Source organism: Eulemur rufifrons, chromosome 8 (assembly GCF_041146395.1).
Source record: "Eulemur rufifrons isolate Redbay chromosome 8, OSU_ERuf_1, whole genome shotgun sequence".
Taxonomy (NCBI): domain Eukaryota; kingdom Metazoa; phylum Chordata; class Mammalia; order Primates; family Lemuridae; genus Eulemur; species Eulemur rufifrons.
The window spans coordinates 13,437,336-13,455,413 of record NC_090990.1 but is presented as its reverse complement, the minus strand read 5'-3'; the positions used below and the strand labels follow the sequence as shown (position 1 = coordinate 13,455,413).

The 18,078-nt window shown below is 37.6% G+C and overlaps 1 protein-coding gene across 16 annotated transcripts in view; it reads left to right on the top strand.

Annotated features, from left to right (window-relative positions):
* The window catches only part of EIF4G3 (eukaryotic translation initiation factor 4 gamma 3), a 315,623-nt gene that overhangs the window by 159,367 nt on the left and 138,178 nt on the right, over positions 1 to 18,078 (top strand). For all 16 annotated transcript variants that reach the window (XM_069479450.1, XM_069479452.1, XM_069479456.1 and 13 more), the window contains 4 exons: positions 316 to 495; positions 1,046 to 1,160; positions 10,481 to 10,578; positions 13,845 to 13,967. In XM_069479450.1, coding sequence (XP_069335551.1) covers positions 316 to 495; positions 1,046 to 1,160; positions 10,481 to 10,578; positions 13,845 to 13,967 — 516 coding nt within the window. The remainder of the gene's footprint in view (positions 1 to 315; positions 496 to 1,045; positions 1,161 to 10,480; positions 10,579 to 13,844; positions 13,968 to 18,078) is intronic.

The following is an 18,078-nucleotide window of genomic DNA, read 5'->3' as shown; positions in this document are numbered from 1 at the left end:
GTTCTATTTCATTATACATTTTAAAATTATTATTAAATATTTATGGTACAGGATTTTAAAATAGGTGAGACTTAGTTGAGATTTCCCTACTATTTTCAAATGTGTGATGACATTGATCAGAACTTGACCTAGTATGATGTAGTTTTTGGGAAGCCAGCCCTAGGTAATTTATTCTCTTTTCATGAATATTGTATTTATAATTCAAGTTGATCAGGCTTTTGTTAGTGGGGAAAAAAGGAGAAGCTCAAGATAGTACAATTTATATATTCCCCTTTGTAAAAAAAAAAAAAAAAAATTTCTTTCTCCCCTTCCCAGTTTTTCCAGAGGCCTCAGATACAGCCTCCTAGAGCTACCATCCCAAACAGCAGTCCTTCCATTCGTCCTGGTGCACAGACACCCACTGCAGTGTATCAGGCCAATCAGCACATCATGATGGTTAACCATCTGCCCATGCCGTACCCAGTACCCCAGGGTCCTCAGTACTGTATACCACAGGTAAGTAACCCTTGGCCTGGGTGGCTTAGCAATAGAGTGGGAATTAACCCAGATTCTCATCAGAAGGAGCTGAGGGGAGAGTGGGTCCTTGGTGATGTGTGAACTGTTTTGTTGGTTTTAAGTCTAGCCATTTTGTCATTTTCCATAATGTATGGAGATATTTCTACATCTCTTTATTTAAAATTTTCTAAGATGACAGAGAAGTTGTTTTCCTTTCCTAGGTTTCCCCCATTCCTTCCCCACAACCAACTTCTATAAACCGGATTCAGTAATTATCCTGTTCCTGTGATACCATTTAATTGAAAACTACTGGCCTGATATCATTTTACAGTGAGCTGATGTCTGCCTGTGCACTGATTTGCTGTATGGCTTTACCTAAGATGAACCTTTTTCTTTATCTTCATTGCATCTCGATAGCAAGCAGCATTTTAAACGTGTTTAATACAGTGGCTTTTCCTTATTTAAATGATTCTCTTACCCAGAGAACTTTATTTTTGGTAGTAAGCTACCTTTATAATATTTATAAATGTCTATACTTTCTCTTTTCTAGTACCGTCATAGTGGCCCTCCTTATGTTGGGCCCCCACAACAGTATCCAGTTCAGCCACCGGGGCCAGGTCCTTTTTATCCTGGACCAGGACCTGGGGACTTCCCCAATGCTTATGGTAAGTAGGAAAAAAAGCAATTTTTGTTAGTTTATTGTGATTATTTAATTTTGTTGTTTGGTGGGTCAGTTTACACAATGAGATTTAGCGGTAGAAAGGATTTTTAAATAAAATGTTGCTATGGCTCTGTCTTTAAAGCTACTTTTTTTTTTTTTTTTAAAGAAATGAGATCTCCCTGTATTGCCCAGGCTGGCCTCGAACTCCTGGGCTCAAGCAGTCCTCCCACCTCAGCTTCCTGAGTACACACAACCATGTCCAGCTTTGAAAGTTACTTTTTAGAGAGTGGTTTACATGGATAAAGTATTATAGAAATATGTAATATTTAGTTAATGACAGATTCTGAAGGATCTGGTAATTCTGCTAGAAAGAGCCCATGTGTCAGAGTTCTGATATCTGCTACCAACTCGTTATTACCTAGAGTTTTACTGATAGCATAAATATACCTTATCTTCCTCCAATGATTTCTTTTTCTCCAAGCATTTACTTTACATCTTAGAGATTTTGTTAGTGTCTCTCTTTCCCACTAGAATGTAGTATCCACAGAGGGTGGGGATTTTGGGGTTTTTTTCACTGCTATATCCTCAAGACCTAGATAGTGACTTGCAGGCACTTGGAGAATATACATGGGATAACTGAATATAACTCAGTGAACCTGTGGTTCCTTATCTGCAAATTATGGTAAGACCTATGCCAGGGAGAGGTTTTAAGGATCAGTTCAAATGGAAATACCTTGAAAATTTAAGTGTTTTTAATTTCAAGAAAAAACCACCAAGCTTATATGTTGGCATGTGAGCTGATGCTGAACTGAGAAGTAATGAAAATTACTTATTTTATTCAACAAATTTCTACTGCACTTAGTTTATTCCTTAGAAAGTGAATTATAAGGGATAAAATCATTAGATACTGGAAAAATTAAGCTTTAAGATTCAGTAAGCATTGATCTCTTCCACTGCCAGCAAAGCAAAGACATTAAATAATTTTAACTGGTTTAAGATGGTAATCTATCCATTATCCAATTTGCTAACATTGGGATTTAGTAGCTCAGTTAAGAACCTTTACAGCAGAACCGATTTGTATTAATATAGCCCAAGAGGCTGGGCACGGTGGCTCATGCCTATCTATAATCCTAGCTCCTTGGGAGGCTGACGTAGGAGGATTATTTGAGGCCAGGAGTTCTAGACCAGCTTGAACAACATAGCAAGACCTTGTCTGTGCATAAAATTAAGACAATTAGCTGGGCGTGGTAACGTGTGTCTGTAGTCCCAGCTACTTGGAAGGCTGAGGCCGGAGGATCACTTAAGCCCAGTAGTTTGAGGTTGCAATGAGCTATGAGGGTGCCGTTGTACTCTAGACCAGGCAATAGAGCAGGACCCTATTGCAAAAAAAAAAGGGCCCAAGAAAGTTTTTCTTTGCTTGTGAGCTTGTGAGGTAAATAGGCAAAGCAACCAAATATTATCTGGCTTTACTTTTAGAGAACAGAAATACTTTCTGTTACCTTGGTAAGTATTGCCTTGTGTAACTGCCATTTCAAAATGATACATACTAGTTTCCCCTTATCCTTGGAGAATACATTTTAGGACCGACAGTGGATACCTGAAACCATGGATAGTGCTGAACCCTGTATTTACTATGCTTTTTGATCTGATAACCAACAGGGCTACTAAGTGACTAATGGGCGAGTAGCATATACAATGTGGGTACACTAGACAAAGGGATGATTCATGCTCTGGGTGCAAGATTTAGTCATGCTACTCAGAATGGCTTGCCATTTAAAATTTATGAATTATTTATTTCTGGAATTTTTTATGTAATATTTTTGGACCACGGCGGACCGCGGTTGACTGCAGGGAGCTGAAACCGTGGAAAGCATAACCGTGCATGGGGGTGTACTGTATTTTACAACTTCATTAAATGTCTCAAATATACATGTTTATTTAACTCACTTTTATTAAGCTGTATTACTATGAAATATTTTGAAAGCAATATATTACATATATGTTAGTTTTGAAGTTAAATGATAAATACCTATCACATATTTTTGGAGTTTTTTTGTTTGTTTGTTTGTTTGAGGTTTTTTTGAGACAGAGTCTTACTTTGTTGCTCTAGGCTGAAGTGCAGTGATGTGTTTATAACTCACTGCAGCCTTGAACTCCTGGGCTCAAGTGATTCTCCTGTCTCAGCCTCTGGAGTAGCTAGGACTACAGGTGCATGCCACCATACCCGGCTAATTTTGAAATTTATTTTGTAGAGACTGGGTCTTGCTGTGTTCCCAGGCTGATCTCAAACTTCTGACCTCAAGTGATCCTCCACCTCAACCTCCCCAAGTATTGTGATTACTTGTGTGAGCCACTTGTGCCTGGCTTCACTCAGTTTTTGACATAGACTATTGCTAGTGCTGTGGAAGTGTTTTTTATGTACCCACTTGAACTTAGCTTTAAGTCACAGTTTATGCAATTCTAGTGCCTTCGTATTGGTCCTTGTTATAAAAACTTAAATCCAAATAAAATTATCTTGAAGTGTAACATTGGCTGTTCTTATCTAGAATTTTTTTGAATAGAAAAACTGTAAGATGAGATTCTGACTTACAGTCAGAGTATACATGCTAAAATTAATAGTATTTCTCTTTCAGTTCCATATTGGAATGCAATTGTGTCTTCTAATTTACAAAATCTTTTTTAAAGGTGTCTCACTGAATTCTGTGCTGCTGTTTACTTAGAAATTATGCAAATCACTTTTTGACTGAGAAAATGTCATTAAAATTCTTAAGTCTGGCAGCTCTCTTTATTGCTCTTAATACTCCTACTGCAGTATGTATAGAAACAATGTAGATGAGTTTACTAGAAGGAAAATAATTTGTGGATTCAAATATACAATATTATATAGCATTTGGGCTTTATTTATTTCATTAGATATATACCATTTTTGTTCATTTTTGTAAAAAATGCAGTATGTTGAGGTGTAGTTGTACCTCAGGTATTATTGATGTCTACTCCCTTCGATAGATATTCTTTCTTCTCCAGGTTATTATTTTATTTTATTTTTTAATTAAAAAATTTTTTAAGAGACAGGATCTCTCTATGTTGTCCAGACTGGTCTTAACCTCCTGGCCTCAAGTGATCATCCTTTCTCAGCCTTCTGAGCAGTTGGGATTGTAGGCATGAGCCACTGCACCTGGCTTTCCCCAGTAAATTTTGCAGCTCCATTAGCCATGGAGTGGGCAGATTATCATCTATATTAAAACAGCATTTCCCTAGTTTCCTTAATATTAGAAAAATGATCTTAAGATATTTTATTATGAAAGTAACCAAGTTAATCATAAAAATTCAAATAATATAAAGTACATAAAGTTGAAATAGTTTCTCTCCCTTCCCACCCCTTAAAGAAATAACATTTAATAATTTGATATCTATTTTATTTATATTTAAACAATTTTTAACTCAAATGGGCATATACTATTTATAATGTTCTAAAACTTCTGGGGTTTTTTTTTGTTGTTGTTTGTCTCATAGTATGTTCATGGACATCTTTCTCTCATATCTATAGAATTTCTCTCATTTCTCTTAAAAGCTATGTACTATTCCATTTTTGAAATGAATCATAATTCATTTATCCAGTTCTCTATTGATGGAAGTTTAGATTATTTTCATCATTTGGACAGATATTTTAGCTTTAAAGTTTGTTACTAGTTAATAGTCTTTTATCAAAATTAAAGTTCTGGTCCAATAGTTCTCATCCATTATAGGTCTTTCAGCTATACTGTCTTAGGGCAGCTGTCCTGGTCTATGGTCTAGAAGCCATAAATGAACATTTCCAGTCCTATTCCTTCTTTTTGGAATCTCTCCTCTACCTTTCCACTCCCAATTCTTCATTTCCATCGGAACTAGATGCCTCCTCTTTCCTTTACCACCTCTCCTGTCCTAATCTTGGTTCAGGTTAGAGGTGGGTGTGGGGAATAGGATCATAATTATGTGTTCTGATGTAGAAATCCTCTGTTCTAGGGCAGAGGACCATCATCTGGCAGGACTGGCATGGAATGAATCCTGGGATTTGTTCCTTCTTGCCCTACTGCTTGAGTTTGTGAGTTGAGTGTTCTTTTCCCCAGAGTTCCTAGCTCTGCATTCTTACCTTTATGGTTCACTCCAACGTACTACCATTTTATTCCTGTACTCAGTTTAACTGTTGAATAATGATTCTCAAAAAATATTTTTATCTTCACTGAAGTTCTGTAACCAATATCATGGAATTCTGATAAAGTATAATAATTCTTGCAGTGTTTCTACAGTTTTGAGGAAAAATAACTAATAATAGTGTTTGCTCAATGTAAAGTTTTCCGGTTTTTTTCCTCATCAGTGTTTCTTAAACATTTTGATGCTTGTTATTACATGTTAGAAAGATGCCTGAAGGAGACTGAAATTGTTTCCAGGCAAACCTTGGGGAGTTATGGCTCAAGATAGAAAATTTAAGTTTTGCTTAGTGGTGGTGGTAATGTTGGTAAAGAAAAGAAAATGATTGAGAATTTACAGTGGTAAAAGGTTCCATTCACCCTTGCTTCAAACCAGTATACTTCCCTTTTTTCTTACTCTACCATATCACTTCTCCCACCCCATTATCTTCTTTTCACTCTTTTCCTCAGTCTCTTTGGTTACTGGATATATCATTCAGCTCATAAGAGCTCAAGGAGTCCTTGTTCCATGGTGGTATGTGGAGAGGTATTATTGTATTTGGTGATGTGGTTATATGCTGACATTATTATTTTCCTGGGTATATTATGGGATAAATTGATTTTTCTGTGCTGACCTGAATATTTAGCCAGTGTGTTTATCATTGTTTCTATGGACAATTCAAGGTTTTGAATGTTTTTTTAGAAGACGTACAATGTATAAGACATTATGTCAGGTATTTTGTGGAATACAGATATAAGATATTCTTCTTGCCTTTCAGGATCTTATAATACATTTGTTTAATGTTCGTGCTTGGGTTTTACCAATGAGAAGTTTTTTGTTTGTTTGTTTGTTTGTTTGTTTTGAGGTGGGGTCTCACTCTCTTGCCTGGGCTAGAGTGCTGTGGCATCAGCCTAGCTCACAGCAACCTCCAACTCCTGGGCTCAAGCGATCCTTCTACCTCAGCCTCCCTGGTAGCTGGGACTACAGACAGGTGCCACCATGCCCGGCTAATATTTTCTATTTTTAGTTGTTTGGCTAATTTCTTTCTATTTTTAGTAGAGACGGGGGTCTCACTCTTGCCCAAGCTGGTCTCGAACTCCTGAGCTCAAGTGATCCTCCCACCTCGGCCTCCCAGAGTGCTAGGATTACAGGCGTGAGCCACCGCACCCAGCCTACCAATGAGAAGTTATCTAAATAAACAACTATACTAGTGGTTCCCAGATGTTTCAACATCATAGGCAAATAAAATGAATAAAAATTAAAGTAAAAGGAAGGAGGAAACACACACGACTGTTACATTTTTAATTTTGCCAATGAGATCTTTAAAGAAAACTGCCATTTATTGTCAGTATCATTTCATATAGAAAGGATATTTTAACCAAAGAGTAGTACCAAAATAATTTCAAAATAGGAACAGTCCTCTATAAAAATTTCAAACTGGTAAACCTTTATATGTGTATATTTATTCCATGGTTATTATTGTCCAAATTTTGCCATACGTCATTGATGCTTTTTATATAGACTGGGACTTCGGAACCACCAATCTATTAACTGGGATCAGCATACTTTTTCTGTAAAAGAGAAGGGCCAGATGGTAAATAGCTTAAGCTTTGCAGGTCCTGTGGTCTCTGTTGCAACTATGCAACTCTGCCATTGTAGTGTAAAAGCAGCCATAGACAGTAGATAACTATTGTACATGGGTGTCTTCCAATAAAATTTTATTTAAAAAATAAATGGTGGTAGGCTGAGTTGGCTCTTAGACTGTAATTGACAGACCCCTGATTAGATAAACCTACTTCATTCCATGCATAAGAAACCCAAGGTCAGAGACATTAAGTAAGTACCTTGCTTAATTGATAAATGGTGTGTAAAAGTTGTTCACTTTTATTTTTTTTAAATAGAGACAGGGTCTAACTTTGTCACCCAGACTAAAGTGCAGTGGCCATAGCTCACTGTGACCTTGAACTCCTGGTCTCAAGCAGTCCTCCTGAGTAGCTGGGACTAACAGGTGCATGCCACCATGCCCTGCTAATTTTTGTATTTTTCTGTAGAAACAAGGTCTAGCTGTGTTGCTTAGGCTGGTCTCAAACTCCTGGGCTCAATCAAGCAACCTGTCCACCTCGGCCTTCTAAAATGCTAGGATTACAGATGTGAGCCACCCCACCTGGCCCACATTTTTAATATAATAAAAAAAATGTTTCTTAAAATGTCCCTGACTATATAAGAAGTCAAATTAGTGTGTAAAAGAAAACCATTGTTTGGTAGCGCAGATTTTCACTCTGCTGGGGCCCACAGTTAAGAAGACGACTTAATATTTTACTATTTGTGTTTAATCCTGCTGTATTGAGATTATCCTATTCTGCCAGGTTTATTCAGCAGCTGTTTATTGGATGTATGTGATATGCCAGCTTCCTCATTCATGTTGACTCAAAAATGTTTCATGAGAAGAATCTTTTTTATTTTTTTTTAAAGGAGATGGTTCACCTTTTGGATCTTATTTCCCTTACCTTGAAAAAAATCACAAGATGAGCAGATTATGTTGCTTATCAAGCAGCATTTGAAACCAATTTTCAGAGGTTGTTTTCTAAGTTAATTTCTTAGCTAATGACATAATAGGATAGCACAGAATCCCTAATTTGACCTCTGCTTTGAGAATAGTTCGCTCAACTGCTAGAGGATGACTAAGGCTTTTTGATCGCTTTACATTGAACTTACTGAAATCTTAGTTATGACCTCTGCTTAGGTCTTTTCCAAATCTGAGTCGCCAGATGCCTGATTGATACCTGCAGAATTCTGGTACTGCAAATGGTACTGTTTCTAATGTATTTGTATGTGAAAATCATTATGGTAATGGTAGGGCTGTTGATGATGACAAATACAATAGAGCCAATATTATTTGACTGTTTACTTAGTACCAAGGATTTTACCTTTATTAACTACCTTCATACATATTTCTTTCCTTCTTGTTACCATGAACCAATTATCCATACCCCTGTGGAAGGCTAGTCCTTCATGTGTGTACTCTATACCATCCTGTACCCATTTGAGGCCATTACTCTGGCAGTTCTCTTCTGTCTTGCCCACACCTTTTTTTTTCCTTCTTCTGCTGGATTAGTGCCATCAGCATACAGCATACTGTTTCATTCCCATATTTTTTAAAAAGATTTTTTCTGCCTCCATATTCTTATCCAGCTATAGCCCTATTTTTCTGCTTCCCTTTTATAGGAAAACTTAAAAAAAAAAAAAAAACAAGAAAACACTAGTTATTTATACTTACTGTCTTCATTTTCTTTCTTCTCTTTCACTATTGAACCCACTTCAAATCACACTGCACAGCATCCACTTCTCTGCCCAAATGGCTTTTGCCACAGTCACCAGTGATTTCTACTTTGACAAATCTTAGTTGACCTCACAGCACCATTTGACGTAGCACACTCGTTCTTAACGATTTTCTTCACTTTAATTAATGCCTTGGTTTTCCTTTTCATTTCCTTTGCTGGGTTTTTCCTCATTCCTGTTATCTCTAACAAAGATGGAATGCCCCAGGATTTAATCATTGGGCTGCTTTTCTATGTGTACTTATGTCCTGAGTATCCAGTCTTTTGGGTTAAATATTGTTCATATTTTACTAATTTGAAAATGCATAAAATGCATAACTCTAGCTCATCCCTATCCTCTGACTCCAGATGTGTGTCTTTTTTTTTTTTTTTTAAATCTGCTTGATATCTCTAATGAAGGTCTAATAACCATCTTAGACTTTACATGTCTAAAATTGAACTCTGGATTTTTTGCTTGTAATTCTGTTCCTCCAGTTTTCCTCATCTTAGTAAATAGTGCCTCTATTTTTCCACTTCCTCAGGCAAAAAACCTTCATACTTTTGAGTCATCTTTCTCTCACACCAACATCCAGTTCATCGGCATACCTATAGGTTCTATCTTCAAAATACCAGGAGAAGGGATCAGATACTGGATATTTAGAAGGTAGAGCCTATAGATCTGACCCTTTCTCACTGCCTGTACTCTACACACTCTGATTCGACAGGAATTGTAACAATAGCCTAAGTTTTGAAAGTTAAAAATGGTTAATTGGGAGTAAGAAGGAGTGGGAAGAAGAAGATAATTTCAGGCAGATAGGCAGTATAGTCAAAGGCATCATCAACAAAGTTGAAGAGTGTGGTGCAGTCAGGGGATAGGAGTTAGGAGTAAGTTATAGCTAGAGCAAAGGCATGGGGTTCAAAAATGGTAGAAAATGTAATTTGGAGCCTGGATTCTTAGTATCTGGATTTATCTTTTAGGCTATTTGTTCTCAGCCTTTTTCCACCCAATGTTAGGACATTGCCAATCCTTAATAGTAGCTCCCTATGGCAATGGTTCTCTGTAAGTAAGGAAAAGAATTAGACCACCCCCACTTCCCAGGATGATCAGATATATTCCCTCCTTTCCCTGATCAAACCCACATACATACACAGGCCCTTGTGTGAGAGTCACTGTTGCAGGTACTGGGCCCCAGAATATTTTTTAAAAGCAGTGCTATAGCATGGGGTGTGTGTGTGTGTGTGTGTGTGTGTGTGTGTGTGTTGCCCAGGCTGGGCTCAAGCTCCTGGGCCCAAGTGATCCTCCTGCCTCACCCTCCTGAATAGCTGGGACTAAAGGCACATGCCACCACATCCGGCTTACTGTGTTGTGGGTTGGGTTGTTTTGTTTTGTTTTGTTTTGTTTGAGATGGGGCCTTCTTCTGTCCCCCTGGCTGGAGTACAGTGACATGATCATAGCTGACTGTAGTCTTAAACTTTTGGGCTGAAGCAATCTTCCTGCCTCAGCCTCCCAAGTAGCTGGGACTACAGGCATGCACCACCATGCCCAGTTTGAGTTGTGTTTCAAAGATAGCTGGTGTAAATCTGTAGGAGTTAGGTATCTAGTTGTTTTCATTTTGGATATTTGTGAATATTTGAAGGCATTAAATATTTTGGGAATAATTTCTTGACCACTTTAGTAACTGGAGGATAGCAAGTAGGAAGAGATAATTAAGAAGAATATTTAGTGTTTTTGTTTTTAATCTTTTTTAAGGGATTGTCCAGAGACACAGTACCATTGATAGTCCTATAGTGTTTGACAAAATAACTGAGTGCCTCTTTTCATTTTTTTCTAATTCTTTAGGAACGCCTTTTTACCCAAGTCAGCCAGTATATCAGTCAGCACCTATCATAGTGCCTACGCAGCAACAGCCCCCTCCAGCCAAGAGAGAGAAAAAAACTGTAAGAGATATTTATTAGTTTTTCTTATTTTAAATTTGAAATTCTGTTCACTTATCAAATAAGTTTACCGAATCATTATTTATCTCAGTTAATGAATGACTTTGCCATTTTTTTCTTCTTCCCTTATGTTCCTACCACAAGACCTGGAGGATTTGTATGAGTATATAACTAAAAGTTATACATACCATTTGTACAATATCAGACTTCACCATTCACTGAGCTAGGTGTGCTACATGACAACATGCACTAAAGCTTTAGAATTGGGAGAGTTTAATGTACCAAGGTCTCACTCAGTGGGAGTAATTTGAGCTCAGTTCTCATATACTGACTCTTCTTTAACACCAGTCCTAATCAGCTTTCCATTCACATATAAGCTGGCTGAGAAAAGAAAGTAATAGCAAAAGAGAAAAAGGGCTAAAGTTTTAAGGACAGGAAGAAAAATCCTTCCTTTGAAATATGAGGTCTGTACACAAAGTATCTAACCATGTAATATGAAAAATGGAGACATTTACTGAAGAAGATAACAAGAAATATTGTACATAGGACAATGATGCCTCAGTCCCCTTCAAAGTATCTACCTTAGGACCTCACACAGTTCTCCCAGTGTCTCTTCCACTGTTCAAAACACTCTGCAGAATCCTGTGTTGGAATCGCCATCAGCTGCCTGTATTTAGTTTTGGGAAAAGCCAGAAGTCACAGGGTGACAAAATCTGGGCTGTAGGGGGCCTGAGTCACCTGGGTGATTTGATGTTTTGCCAAAAAACTCTGCACGAGAGGTGATGCATGGGCGCGGGCGTGTTGTGATTAAGCTGCCAATCACCAGTTGTCCATAGCTGTGGCCATTTTCGTCACATTGCATCTCTCAACCAATGAAGAATATTGAGGTACTACTCCTTAATTGTTTGGCCTGGAGGAGCGTACTTGTGATGGACAACACCTTCCCCATCAGAAAAGACAGTTAACATGGTCTTGATCTTGCTGCAACTTTGCTGCGCCTTCTTTTGGTGTGGAGAACCAGGCAACTTCCTTTGGGATGACTGGGCCTTTGTTTCCAGATCATAGCCATAGACCCACGATTCATCTCCGGTTATGACCTTCTTGAGGAAATCTGGTTCATTGGTAGCAGTTTGGAACAAGTCATTAGCAAATGCAGCATGATGTTCCTTTTGCTCTGGTAGCAGAAGCCGTGGAACACATTTTGCCATGACACGTTTCATGCCAAGAACCTGAGTCAAAATCTCGGATCCAGTAGTTTTTGGAATCCCCAGATGAGCTTCTAGTTCTTGCACCATCACTCGCTGATCTTTGTTGATTGCAAAGTACACGTTAAACATTCTGAGATGTTCTGCTTGTTGCAGGCCTTCCAGAACGTGGATCACTTTCAACAGATTCTCATCTATCTTTGAAGCATTTGTGCCACACTTTTATTTATGCTACACTCTTTGCATCATCCCTGAAAGCCTTCTGAATCATCCGAATAGTTTCCGTGGAGGAATGTTCAACCTTAACGCAAAATTTGATACAGATTCGTTGCTCTACTCGCTCAGTCATGTTGAATGCGACGGCTGCATAGTGCAGATGCTCACTGAACAGCGTCTAGCGCCCCACTGACTAGTACAGTGAAGTTACCATTGTTCACTCATGTGCATCACAGTCCACTCTCCTTGGCTGCCAGGTTACATCGATGTCCCACAAACCGTTCTCGTTATATTAACAATGGCTGGATGCTTTCCGGATAGACCTTGTAGATTTATTTTAGAAAACAAAGTAGAATTTAGAAAATGTATTCTAATTGTTCTTAATAAGTTACAGAGGCTTTGTCTTTGTCTAATAAGGCAAGTCCAAGAGAATTAACAGTGTAGTAATGTAAAATTTAAATTGGAAACATTTTATAGAAGAGTGACTTGTGATCTCTTATCTATCAAAACACACAGAAAAGGTGGTGTTTATAATCAAGAGAGACTCTTGCAGACTTCCGGTCACACAGATAAGATAGATGGGAGTGACTTGATAGCAATATTCTTAAAGTAGTCTAATTTAATAAAAATTAACGAGGTCCAAAACTAGTACTTTATTATGAGAAACAAGTTACTTATGTACATGTCATAAAAAACAGGACATGTCAGTGTGTCATGACACTACAATCAAGGTACTATGCTTTGGAAATGTTGAATCATCATGGTAGAAGTTGGAGAACAACACTCTCAGAATGTGGAAAAATTAATAAATGAGATAATGAAAATGGAAGATAATATTATAGTAATAGACATTACTGAAGAAGAAAGTTGAATAAATGAAGCGAAGGTATACTTAATGTATTAGAAATATATCCATACCTGAAAGAATAGCTGATAATTAGAAATCTTACGATCTCCCCTAAAAGTTTCCAGATCCAGGTGGTTTTATTAGTGAATTCCTTGATTATCATATGGTGGTAATAAACAACAGGGGGCCCTTCATGTCTCAGCCCTGTCTCAGCATGGGATGCCCAGACCTAGGTACTCTATGTCCATTACAGCACCATCCCCACTAATACCTGTAAGAATAGGTAGCCTTTAAAAAAGTTAAACTAAGTCCAACACACTGTTCTGCAAATTACATTTTTTCACCTACCAGTGTATCTTGATGATCATTCTGTATCAGTACATGTAGGTCTGCCTCATTTTTTTTACTGGCTGTTTAGTATTTAATTGTAAATACATAAGATAATATTTGAACTATTCTATTACTGATTGGCTTCTAGGATGTTTCTGTGCCTTTAATGGAAAAAGCACTATTGCAGTGAACATCCTTACCTAAGTATATAAGGTTTTTGCAGGATAAATTCCAGTTCCTATGTCATAGGATATGTATATTTTTCATTTTGTTAGAGAACTTCAAAGAACCATTTAGGGCATTTAAAACTTTGTTCTACACAGTAACTTCCATATATTAAAACTATTTTATGAAACTTATGTTAAGCATTATAAATAAAATCAATCTGATAATTCATATAAAACAAACATAGTTTGCCTTTTTGACCTAGAGATCCAGCCATCTAGGATTCATTTTAGCTTCTTATTCTGATGAGTTCATGTCAAAGCTAATGGCCTAAATTTATTTGAATGACTCCATGGATCTATGATTGAAATAAAGTCAAATGTGGTGATTATCACCTTTGGTATTTGACAGGTTTCCCATTTCACACCTTTAACTCTCATCACGTATCTATAAATTTGCCTCCTAAACACCCATCTGTATATATGCTATTTTATTTAACCTTGTAGATAAGAATTCGGGATCCAAACCAGGGAGGTAAAGACATAACAGAGGAGATTATGTCTGGAGGTGGCAGCAGAAATCCTACTCCACCCATAGGGAGGCCTACATCCACACCTACTCCTCCTCAGGTAAGCCAGAGTGAGCTATGATGGCTGATGGTGTTTATTTGTTCATTAACTTCTACTGAACTCTTCTTTTTCCTAATAGCCAATTTCTGTACTTTCCATTTTCATCAGTTGTCTCATAGCCTCGAATATCTAAATGGTATTTAAACAGACATGTTGTTTCTCTTTGCAAATTATTATAACTCCAAATTTTTATTTGTAATATTTCTGTGTATTGTCTTCACATTCAGAGCACAGCTGCTGCCATTCTTCCTAATGAACTATTGCATGATACCAAAAGGAGCTGCATTCCTATGGAAACCTCATCATTAAATGAGTATTTTATGTTTTCACCATGGTACCTTGAGAATAAATGCTGACCTCTTTGTTAGTTTGAACATTAAGGTTGAAAGTTTAAACATTTTTACCAAGCACTGTTGCTTGAGATGATTGCCTGTTGCTTGTGTTATTGAGAGCATGTTAGGATATACTTATCACCTTTTAGAACTGTATAAATGAGCTTCTTTAGTGAAGAGCATCTTCTTTAATTACAGTTATCCCTTGGTATCCATAAGGGATTGTTCAAAGATACCCTCCCCCACTCCCACGAATACCAAAATCCAAGGATGCTCAAGTCTCTTCTATAAAATGGCACAGTATTTGCATGTAATTTATGTACTTCTTTCCATATACTTTAAATCATCTCTAGATTACTTGTAATACTGAATACAATGTACATAGTTGTTATATTGTATTGTTTTCTTATGTGTATTTTATTGTTGTATTATTTTTTTTTTCTCAAATATTTTTTATCTGATCTTGATTGAATCTGTGGACATGGAACCCATGGCTATGAAAGGCCTTTAGTATTTACAAGGGTTATTAGTAAATTCTGTCAGTTATGCATGTTTTTGTTCCTAGTGAAGAATGTGGTTATCATAGTCTCCTAAGATTTCACTTTCTTTTAGAATTGAAGACATTCTAGGAGGAGCTGGAGTTTAGTAAACTATAGTAGACATTGGAATTCCACAAATTTGACAGGATTTTTATTTCATAACTAGGTCACTTTAAATTTTGGTAAATGATTCAGAGACAAGTGATTTTCAGATCTTAAATGTGAAGCCAGGCATGGTGGCATGAGCCTGTAGTCCTAGCTGCTCAGGAGGCTGAGACAAAAAGATCACTTGAGCCAAGCTTGGGCAACATAGCAAGAATCTGTCTCTAAAACAAACAAACAAATTTTCTAAATTGAGAGTCTAGCATATAAAAACAGATAAAAGCAAGGTTACCAAGGAATAGGGGGCTTCTTGCTTTCTTCTTTTATGATGGTGAGGTATTCCTCAGAGCCCAGTTTACAAACAGCAAGTCATATAGATGATCAAATATAAGGTATTTCAGAATGATAAACTGTTGATTTGATTTTAATAGTATAGGGTAAAAAAAAAAAAGTTCTTAAAAATGTTCTGGTAGCTCTCGCATGTAATCCAAGTACTTTGGGAGGCTAAAGTGGGAGGATTGCTTGAGGCCAGGAGTTCAAGACCAGCCTGTCGACACAGCAAAACCCTGTCGCTACAAAATATTATTTATTTATTTATTTATTTTGAGACAGAGTCTCACTCTGTCTCTTGGGCTGGAGTGCCATGGCGTCAGCCAAGCTCACAGCAACCTCAAACTCCTGGGCTCAGGCGAGCCTCCTACCTCAGCCTTCCAGGTAGCTAGAACTACAGGCATGTGCCACCACACCTGGCTAATTTTTCTGTTTTTAGTAGAGACAGGGTCTCACTCTTGCTCAGGCTGGTCTTTTTTTTTTTTTTTTTTTTGAGACAGAGTCTCACTCTGTTGCCCAGGCTAGAGTGAGTGCCGTGGCGTCAGCCTAGCTCACAGCAACCTCAAACTCCTGAGCTCAAGGGATCCTCCTGTCTCAGCCTCCCGAGTAGCTGGGACTACAGGCATGTGCCACCATGCCTGGCTAATTTTTTCTATATATAATTTTAGCTGTCCATATAATTTCTTTCTATTTTTAGTAGAGATGGGGTCTCGCTCTTGCTCAGGCTGGTCTCGAACTCCTGAGCTCAAATGATCCGCCCACCTCGGCCTCCTAAGTGCTAGGATTACAGGCGTAAGCCACCACGCCCGGCTCTCAGGCTGGTCTTGAACTCCTGACCTCAAGCAGTTCTTCCGCCTTGGCCTCCCTAGAGTGGTAGGTACAAAATATGTTTTAAAAAGAAGCCAAGTGTGGTGGCATGCACTGAATAGTCCCAGCTACTGAAGAGGCTGAGGTAGGAGGATCACCTGAACGTTTGAGGTTGTAGTGAGCTATGATCATGCATCTGCACAGCACTGGGTGACAGAGCAAGACCCGTTTCTTTAAAAGAAAAGAAAAGGAAAAAAAAAAGTTTCCTAAACCTTGAGGTGAATTTAGAGCCTCAGGAAACTCTGTGAATTTGAGAAAGCCTAAACTTTGGTCCTGTGTTGTAAAGATGTGTTTTCCCAAGGAAATAGTGGTCTCTAGGTGACTTTTATCTCAGTCTTTTGTTAGCCAGATGAGTATATGTGCCTATCTAGATATAAGTGAGTTGTAAGGTCGTATTAATGATTGGTATAGAATTCTTCACCATTCCCCTTTATTCCCTCAGGGACATTCCAAGTTTAGGTTGATTAAGAAGGCCTTATATTTGGTGTCCTCCCTGGAAGTAATCATCAGACAAGCAAAGTTTTCAGACTGAAACAATCTACATATACGGTTAACGGTCAGGGTATTCTATAGCAAAAATTTGGGATTAGTTGATCAGGGCAGTCAAATTTTAGTCTGTATTTTCAAACATTAATTAAAGTGTTATTACTGTCAAGCCAGATAGTTGACAACCCTTTGTTGGTTTGTGTTTAAATTCTCAGCTTCAACACATATATGTCTTTTTGCATTTCAGTTCCCTGTGAGGTGTATTTGTTTTTCTTTAAACTTCTAAGCTTGATCTCAGCCCTCTTCTGGTATCCCTCTGTCCTTAGCCACAGAAATCCTTTTGCTCTCTACGTTTCCCCAGGGACTGTGGGCCTGAATATGAGTATATATGTCTCTGTAATTATGAAGCACATTGAATGTACACTTTCAGCTGATTGAGGCCATTAGTCAATAATTGTAATGTTGGTAGTTCTTTTTGTGAAGTGTAATACTGTCTGTGAAACATAAGTTTATTTTATTAAATGATTTGCATTTAAATTCAAATGCATGAATTTCAGGGAATGAAGAAAAAGCTCTTTAACATAGATATACATACTAGAAATATTTCATTTTTCTCTTAAGAAAAACAATAGTACAAACATGTTGATGGCGACTGACATTTGACCTCATTTACAGGAAAATCGTAGAAAATGGTGCACATAGAGAATGGAAGAATGTGTTCCTGGTTAAGGGAAGATGATCATTGCTGCCTGATTGTTATATTGTGTAAAAATGTTGACCTAATGTTTCAAAAGATGGTGGAAGTCTTTAGTTATGTTTAAAAAGAAACTGTAAGTTTCAAATATTGGCAGCTGTAATTCTATTAGCAGATAGCACTGTGCCAGCCAAAGAAAACCCCTTAGATTTAACCTAAGGGCTACTAGTTTGCAGTTTCGGCATAATTTCAGATAAATCCTAAACCATGTTCTAGTTAGAATACTGCAGACGAGATAGCTCTCTACTTCAGAATTTAAGATTAAAGAGTAAATACTGTAGTATTAATACTTTTTGGCTTACAGGTTACCTGCTTTGAGCTGGACACAATTGCATGTACTGTGGCTAGCAAAGCCTTTCCCTATCACTGAAGTAGTCCCAGTCTCTTTAACATAGAGGACTTGTTACTTAGACCTGACTGGTTCTCCTGTACAGTGGATTCAGAGAGTCACAAAAGCACAGAGGTGACCAAGTAGAGCAGAATTGCAGCACAGACTCCAAAATGTCAAATCACAGAGACCCATTAATGGTGGTATAGATGAGGTAGAACAGGGGAGAGGTTTAAAACTTTGGCTTGGAATCAGACATACCAGGTTTCAAGTCTCAGTTCTACTACTTAGTTTTGTTTAACTTTTGCCAGATTACTTTCTTGAAGAGCCTTAGCATCTACATTTCTTAATAAAGAGTAAAACCTATCTTAGA